This window comes from Petaurus breviceps, unplaced genomic scaffold (genome assembly GCF_028583685.1).
Source record: "Petaurus breviceps papuanus isolate PSGF00001 unplaced genomic scaffold, PetGlider_PUasm1.0 154, whole genome shotgun sequence".
NCBI classification, from domain to species: Eukaryota; Metazoa; Chordata; class Mammalia; order Diprotodontia; family Petauridae; genus Petaurus; species Petaurus breviceps.
In genome coordinates this window covers 613,692-622,362 of record NW_027185715.1, presented here as the reverse complement: position 1 = coordinate 622,362, position 8,671 = coordinate 613,692, and the positions used below count along the sequence as shown (strand labels likewise).

The 8,671-nt window shown below is 40.9% G+C and overlaps 1 protein-coding gene across 1 annotated transcript in view; it reads left to right on the top strand.

Annotated features, from left to right (window-relative positions):
• The window catches only part of CS (citrate synthase), an 18,770-nt gene extending 10,961 nt beyond the window's left edge, over window positions 1–7,809 (top strand). The window contains exons 6-11 of the mRNA XM_069079499.1: window positions 78–266; window positions 4,488–4,687; window positions 5,002–5,131; window positions 5,229–5,330; window positions 5,554–5,763; window positions 6,130–7,809. Coding sequence (XP_068935600.1) covers window positions 78–266; window positions 4,488–4,687; window positions 5,002–5,131; window positions 5,229–5,330; window positions 5,554–5,763; window positions 6,130–6,300 — 1,002 coding nt within the window. The 3' untranslated portion in view covers window positions 6,301–7,809. The remainder of the gene's footprint in view (window positions 1–77; window positions 267–4,487; window positions 4,688–5,001; window positions 5,132–5,228; window positions 5,331–5,553; window positions 5,764–6,129) is intronic.
• The last annotated feature ends 862 nt before the right edge of the window (window positions 7,810–8,671 follow it).

Genomic DNA, 8,671 nt, shown 5'->3' with positions numbered 1-8,671 from the left:
TTGCTGTCTCCCTTCTCTATCCTGTTTTTATTTTCTTTCCATCCCCAGTGTTCTGCATATTGTTTCCTTATCTTCAGGTGAGCTGGCTCTCCAAAGAATGGGCAAAACGAGCTGCTCTGCCCTCCCATGTGGTCACTATGTTGGACAACTTCCCTACTAATCTGCATCCCATGTCTCAGCTCAGTGCAGCTGTCACCGCCCTCAACAGTGAGAGTAACTTCGCCCGGGCTTATTCTGAAGGCATCAATCGAGCCAAATACTGGGAGGTAGGATAATGATAGTGTCACATGAGAGGAAGTTAGAGTGTGAGGTTGGGGAGGTGAGAGCAGGTGAAGGAAAAGACTTATGAGATTGGGAGCCTTGGAGGAGTTAATTTTCTTGAGACCTGCCAGGGCTCTGAGTAAAGTATGACCATGTTTTCCTCTTCTTTTCTCCTCCCTGACACCTTCCTCTCCTTCTCAGTAACTAGATAGTTTGGTATCCTGCCTCTTAGAGCCTCAGGCTCTGCCACTGAACTAAAACCATCCCCTTCAAGGGAATAGTTTCAGTCAGCCACAGCTCTGAGCATTCTCTAGCTGTTCATGGAGAGAGGGAGCAAATTGTTTGATTGATGTAGACAGTTACCCTCCTTGTTCTAATATTGTTCTTATGTTAATGCAGCCCAAAATTAAGTGAAGTTCAAGGAGGGTTTTTGGCTGCTATATAGTATAGTTAATTCATATTAAGCTTTGCAGTAAACTAAACTCCAAGTCTTTTTCAGATGAACTACTATCTAGACACACCTCCACAATTCTATATTTGTATGGTTTAATCATTTTCAGCCCAAGTAGTGGACTTTCAGTTATTAGCCAAATTTAAACTTATTCTATTCAGCCTGTCCTTTTAGGACAGCCAGGTTCCGATTTTTGTCATATAATTTTTGTTCTTTTCCACCTTGCTTATTGTCACCTAAAACACTTAATTGGCATTATTTGAGCACTATCATTCTACCACTTTTAGGTCTCCTTAACTATCATCTACCCCGAATTTCTTTATCCTCTCCATAAGGATACAGTGAGTGGCCATATTTTTAATCTTGCTGAAACCTAGATAGTACCGCTACAGCATGACTTAAGTCTTAGTGGATCCATGCTGCCTCCTAGTGATCATTACATCCCTTCCAAAAGCATAGAAACCCATTCTTGAATTTTGCTAGGATTGATATCAAGCTCACAGAATTGTAGTTTTTTCAAAAGCTACCCTTTTTTTGGGGGGGGAGGCGTCATCTGGAGTTAGACCTCTGTTCAACCTTCAATCTATAGGCATTTCTCCTAGGCAATTCATGAGGTGATGACATTGACATAGGTGGTGGGTGGGGTGGGTAAGCATTTATTGAGTGCCTGCTCTGTGCCAGCCATTTTTCTAAGTACTTTATAAATATCTCATTTGATCCTCACAACAACCCTGAGAGGGAATTTATTATCCTTATTTTGCAAATGAGGAAACTGAGGCAAATAAAGGTTAAATGACTTGCCTGGGGTCACATAGCTCATTAAGTATATGAAGCTGGATTCAAACTCAAGTGTTCCTGATTCCGAGCTCATCACTCTATCTACTGGACCTCCTAGCTGAGCTTTATTGTTCAATAAAATTGAACAGCTAGCTGGATTTTATGCTTTGGGTGGTTCTGGGTCTTATGAAAAGAATTAAGAACATCACCTTTTCTAGAACTTTAGTTTGGTTGAGTTTGATGTCATCTTGGTGACATAGGATTTGTTATCCTTCCCAAAGGATACATAGGCCTTGATTCTATTTTTCACTTTGTTGACTAGTATTTCATGTGAATGTGCTATTTGAATGGGAGTCAGTGACAGCTTTCACCTGTTTCTCATTAAAATACTAGATTGTATGTTTTTTTCATTGATACTTTTTACATTTATGTTATAAATATATATGCAATAAATAATATTTATATATTTATGCTATAAATTTCTGAATATATTTTTAAATTTATTGATGCCTTTTGCTTTCATATCACATACTTTATTTTTTTTTCTTTTTGGAGGGGGGAAGGCAGGGCAATTGGGGTTTGGTGACTTGCCCAAGGTCACATGACTAGTAAGTGTTAAGTGTCTGAGGCTGGATTTGAACTCAAGTCCTCCTGACTCCAGGTCCAGTGCTCTATTCACTGTGCCACCTAGCTGCCGCAACGAAGATTTTTTTTTTTTAAAGATTTTAAAATTTTTTTTAAAGAATTTCAGCAAAATCATCCAGTGAATACACTGCCTCCAACCATGTTTGCAGTGTTTCACGTATTGGTCTCCTAACTGCATCAAAGGGGAAGGAGGTATACTTTCTCACTCTTCTCAGGAACTGGGCCTAGTTTTAATAATTATACAATGTGAAGTTTTTTCTTTTTATTTATATTGTTGTAGTCATATTATTTTCCTAGTTCTGCTTACTTTATTCTGTATTACTTTATATGAGACTTCCATGTTTCTCTGAATTCATGTTTGTCTATTCTTAAGTCCATTCATGTGTCATAGTTTAGCTTTTCCCCTATTTTTTCTAGTTTTCTAGGGCCAGTGCTTTATTCATTGCCCCACCTAGCCACCCCATGTGACTCAAAATCTTGTGGAAATAAATGTTGAAAACTAGAAAAATTTTGTTATGCTAACAAAAACTGCTTTAATTAATATTTGCCAACATATATGGAATCTTTCTGTCTACCTTCTTGGAATATATACCTAGCAATGGAATCATTGGGTCAAAGGGTAAATGCCATTTTTGTAGCTTTTTTTGAATAATTTTGTGTTGTTTTTTTTTTACAGTGGTTGGAACAGTTCATCTGTCCCTGTCTTCCCAAAGTCCCTGCAACCTTAACCTTTAAAATTTTTGTAATGTTGCCAATTTCGTATATGTCTTATATATTGGATGCTTATCAGATATTTAATATAAAAATTTTCCACAATCAATAGTCTCTTTTCCTAAATATATTGATACTGTTTCTGCAAAATTTTCAATTGCATGTAGTTGAAATTATTTTATTTTTTGTGACTTCCTTTAACCCCTTAGTACATCTGCATCTGTTAAGAATTCTCCCTGTTGGGGGCAGCTAGGTGGCACAGTGAATAAAGCACTGGCCCTGGAGTCAGGAGGACCTGAGTTCAAAGCCTCAGACACTTAACACAAAAACTAGCCGTGTGACCTGGACAAGTCACTTAACCCCAACTGCCCTCCAAAAAGCAAAAAGAAAAATAAGAATTCTCCCTGTCCCTAATTGTAAAAGAGGAGCCTCCATCCATTTTCCTCTAGTTTTTTATGATGTGATCTTTTCTATTTATTTAAGATTTCAATGACATTTCAAATTTGTTTTATCACCTGTATTTAAAAAAAAAAGTCATATTAGCTTTGTTTCTTTTATCAAGATGGAAAGGTTGAATGAAACTGACTAAGTATGCAACTCACTTTCACTCTAATGATAGGAATAAGTCAGAATACTCCAGAATACTCAATTTGGTCAGCCTGGTATAGCTTGGAAGTTGTTGAGTTTACCCATATAGTCATATTTGCTTAATAGCAAGTCACAAGGGCACCAGTTGATGTTTATCGCCTTTTGTGAGATCTGTGAATATAGTACAGGGTCTTCATGCTATGTATGATATGTAATAAAGAGTATATTGTTATATACAGGTGTCCAAGTATCATCTCCCTTTGCTTTTTAAAGATTTACCATTTTTTATTTTTTTCTTGATTGACATTTTTAGAAATTCATTCTTTGAAGCTTCTTATTCAGTGATAGAAATGTTAATTAGTAATTGTGCTTTCTATACATATTCTTTACCATAAAAGTGATTGTTTATTCTTTGGCGGTGGAGATGAGGGTGGGGTTCTGTGTGTGCATCTTATGATCTATAGTAGATTTGCCTAAACCTAGTCTTTGACTTGTGGAAGTTCTTAGCTAGAGGTGAATATCCTGATCCTCAGATTTTGAGAACTTCCAAGAAATCAGCTAAGTATTTCTGATTTTTTGCCTTAAGTTTTTAATTTCAATCCCATTCTCCCTGAACCAATCCTGGGTGGGACTGATAGTGGGTTATTGAATGGTAGACCTTAGCACACTCTTAGGTGTGTTTTCTTATTCTTTAGCATTTAAATTAATGATATCAAACAGCAGTCATTGAGTTCCTTCTTTGTGTCCCAATCCCTATGTAGGATGCAAAAGGCTTTTCCCTCAAAGATCTTAAAATCTGGTTGAGACAAGATTCGTGAAACAACTAGGTAACAAGTATATATATTAAAGAGTATGGCTACAGTAGTTCAGAAAAGGAGTTTGGCCTGTCAGGCAGTGTTTTGACACGCTCAACAAACACCATTGATGCAATAATAATCTGAGCATCCCATAGATACAACTGTGGAACAATTATGGCATGAGATGTCATTTCTTTTTATCCAGTGCACTGAAGTTAATACCTCCTTTTCCTTCTCTTCACCTTCCTTTTCCCAAGCTGATTTATGAGGACTGCATGGATCTCATTGCCAAGCTACCTTGTGTTGCAGCAAAGATCTACCGGAACTTGTATCGTGAAGGCAGCAGCATTGGGGCTATAGACACCAAACTTGACTGGTCTCATAACTTCACCAATATGTTGGGCTACAGTGATGCCCAGTTCACTGAGCTCATGCGCTTATACCTCACAATCCACAGGTGAGCCAGACCTAGTGACCAAGTATTTGGATATGTGGAAAATTTTGGAAGAAGTTACTCCATAATTCATAGATTGCTTCAGTGAAAGAGCTATGGGCAAGAATAAACCTAAAAAAACCTAAATCCTGAGATTATAGTGGTTATAAAAAGACCAAGGGAGGGAGTCAAAATAGCCACCCCAAGAGCAAGCGCTACGTTGGGAGGGCAGCAAGGTCATTGTTTCCAGTCTAATGTTTGCATTCTTTGCCAATACTCCCATCCTCTGTACATAGGTGTATATGGATAACTGACCTGATTTTTCTTATTTCCTCCAGTGATCATGAGGGTGGCAATGTAAGTGCCCACACTAGCCATCTGGTGGGCAGTGCTCTTTCAGATCCTTATCTGTCCTTTGCAGCTGCCATGAATGGACTGGCTGGGCCCCTCCATGGACTAGCCAATCAGGTAATAGCCAGCACTTTTAGCTCTTTCCAGGCCTGGTCCTCTGGCTCCCTCCTTCTAACCTATGTGTTGACCTCCTCCCCTGCCACGATCTCCACAGGAAGTACTTGTCTGGCTGACACAGTTGCAGAAAGAAGTTGGCAAAGACGTGGCTGATGAAAAACTGCGTGATTACATCTGGAACACACTCAACTCAGGCAGGGTAAGGAAAGCATGACAAAGGCAGGATGAGAAGAATAGCAGATCCAGACTTTCTAGATGAGAAGAGAATGAATTCCAGCCTTTTCCGGCATCTGAGATGAGAGTTGGGAATCTGCCCGAACTTCTCTTTAGATCATTGGTTTCTCATTGCTCACTTTGAAGAATTTGAGGGAGGGAATGGGAGTTCTTCCTGGGTTACTGATTATCTTCCATACTCTTTGTAGGTGGTCCCTGGCTATGGCCATGCCGTACTAAGAAAAACTGATCCACGATATACTTGTCAGCGGGAATTTGCCCTGAAACATCTGCCTAATGACCCCATGTTTAAACTGGTGGCTCAGCTCTACAAGATTGTACCTGATGTCCTTTTGGAGCAGGGCAAAGCCAAGAACCCTTGGCCCAATGTAGATGCCCACAGTGGGGTGCTTCTGCAGGTAAGGACCTCCTATCTTATGTTTCTCTTCCTCCCTGATCTCCCTTGCCCTGGCTAGCTGGCCAGCCACATCAAAAGCCCTACTAACAAATAAAACATCTGACGACCCAAAAAGCAAATTCTCCAGGCTGTTTCCCCAAATTTCTTCCACACACTTCTCAAGGTCTTTGTAATGAATGTGCACAGCAGGTGTTTCCCCTCGGTTTCCAAGTTGTCATGCCCCTCCCAGCTCTAAGGCATTTAAACCAGTGCCTGCCACGAGGAAAACAAACCCTGGATCACAGTCACCAAATCCTCCTTTGTTCATTACCACCCCTAGCCCTCATCCTAAACCCTTCCTTTCTTTCTTTCTCTTTCTATCCTGCAGTACTACGGCATGACCGAGATGAATTACTACACGGTTCTCTTTGGAGTTTCACGGGCACTGGGGGTGCTGGCACAGCTCATTTGGAGCAGAGCTCTGGGCTTCCCCCTGGAGAGGCCCAAGTCTATGAGCACAAATGGCTTGATGCAGTTTATAAGCTCCAAGTCAGGGTAAAGATGGGGACTGGGCAGGCAGGGAGGGGGAAGAGAATGCACCAGAGTGAGGAGACTTTTAAGAGAGACAGTACATACTTTTTTGTTTTTGTTGCAGGGGGCCTTTAAAGACTTTTAGGATTAAATTATATTTGAGGCACTGACACTTAAGTTTGAGGTTATTTAAAGTGTAAATTAAGATTTTAAAAAAGACAGCGATGAGACTGTCTCCCCTAACTAGCCCCTCTCCCTTGCCCAGTGTGGGAGTTGTCCACTGACTGTAGATTGAACTAGACTAATACAGATATGGGCCAGGATGGGCCCCTGCCTCATCTAGACTGGAAGCCTAGTGTATGCCCTGCCCTGACAGGGTCAATGCTGGTTACAGGGAATCTGCATTCACTTCTTTACTTTGGAGATTTAGGGTTTTGTTTTACTTAGCCTACCCCCCCCCCCAACCAACCAAACCTTTCCCCACCAGTAGGCCAAAAACCAGAACTCTGACCCCCAAATCACTTTTCCATAGGAATCATGTTGGAGTGTCAGCACCAACCCCAAATACATTATAACCCCCCCACAGCTACCTCCTCCCCTCCACACCCCCCCCATTATACACACAAACAGAAAACGCACACGTACACATATGCTTGAGCTGTTAGTTGGCAGGACATCTTGGCGTCCTCTGCCACCAATTGAACAGAGGCAACAGCATTTGTTAAGATTTGGACTTCTTTTGTTTGTTTTATTTCTCCTTTGAAAGATGAGGTCTTGGGAACCTTTCACTATTTTAAAGAAACTACCTTGACAAAGACTTTATGTACTTGCTACTCCCTGGGCTGAAAGAGCTTTGGACTCACCGCATTGGGGTCTTCTCTTAGCCTTCGTTTTGTGCATACCACTGCTTTAGGCCTCTTCCTGTCACAGTCTCTCTGTCTCCACCCTCCAAGCCCATACTTACTGTGAACTGTGTTCACATCCAGATACACAGATCAGGCCACAAACCTCTACCCACTTCTTTTTCCGTATGTATTCTAAAGAGCTGGGGCCTGCAAATGGCTGAGCATGCTGTCTTCATGATATGCCCACAGGGATAATTTTTTTTTGTAAACTTGGAAGTGAAAATTACTTGAGAATGGATTTGATCCTGTTCATATTAGACCCCAGGGCTTAGGGCATTATTAATATAACCACAACTCGGCCCCCCCCCAAAAAAAATTTTTTTTTGTTTATCCAAGTCATTTCCTCCCAACTCCATGTGGTTTATTGTTTAGAGCCCCATTTGCACAGGTTTTTCAGTGATTCAGAATGCTCTGCTGCCTCCTCTTTGAGAAAGGACTGAAATACACTCCTCTCACTGTGTCCCCTACATCCAGTCCCTCCAATCCTGCCTGTTTGTGTGGATCCCCTGTCCTTAAAACCAAGCTGTTGATGGACACACTTGTCTGTGAGCCCCTGGGTAACTGTTGAGAGTCCTGTTGCAGACTTTAGGTTGTTCTGTATAAAACACAAAATAAATGTTTTTATTAACAAAGCTGGGTTTTGGTGTCATGTAAGCCACAGAGATAAAAGGCAAAGGCTTGGCAGTGCCTGATTCAAGGATTTCTTCATCTTCCTTCAGAATCAGGAACTCTTAGACCAGTAATTTCCAACTTGTTGGCAGCCTTAGACTCTTAGAGAAGGTACCACGGATTTTTTGGAAAGGAATCCATAGTCCCATGTTTTTTCACCTGATGGATATTGATAGTATAACTTATGGGGAGGACTACAAGTTTGAACAGTGATTCCCAACCTTTACTACTTCTTCCTACATAGCTCACTGGGTGAAAGCAGTTAAATGCATGCCCTTTGGGGTGAGAGCTGAGAATTCTGCCTCTAGGCAGAAAATAGCTACAGTATCTACCACAGGTATTGGGGGGGAGGGCAGCGGTGCACAGGTGACAATAACCTCTCCACAAACTAGTAGGACATGGCACTGAATTAACTCTTTGAGCCAACTCTTGTGAGGTTATTTTCAGTGCTAGAAATTATCACTATTTTACAGATGAGGAAATGGGTTCAGAGAGCTAGGACGTGTTAGAAGTGGTATTGGAACCCAGGTCTGTTTCCTGGGGGTGGGGGAGTTCCAGGGCAGAGTTTTCTTTAGTATTTTGATAATCTGACTTAACTATAATTGGTTTTTCTTTATACTAATATGTATTTTATTTTTTTGCATTTAAAGACATCATTCTAAGAGTGTCCATAGGATTCTTTACTATAATGGCAGAGAGGCCATCAAACAAAAAAAAGTTCCAATAGCCCTTGTTTCTGGCACTTGTTTGATGCCAGGCTTGGTTCCTGGTCTGGATCCCCTTCCCCCACTAAGTTCCTGCTACAATTGACCTTCTGAAGAGAGG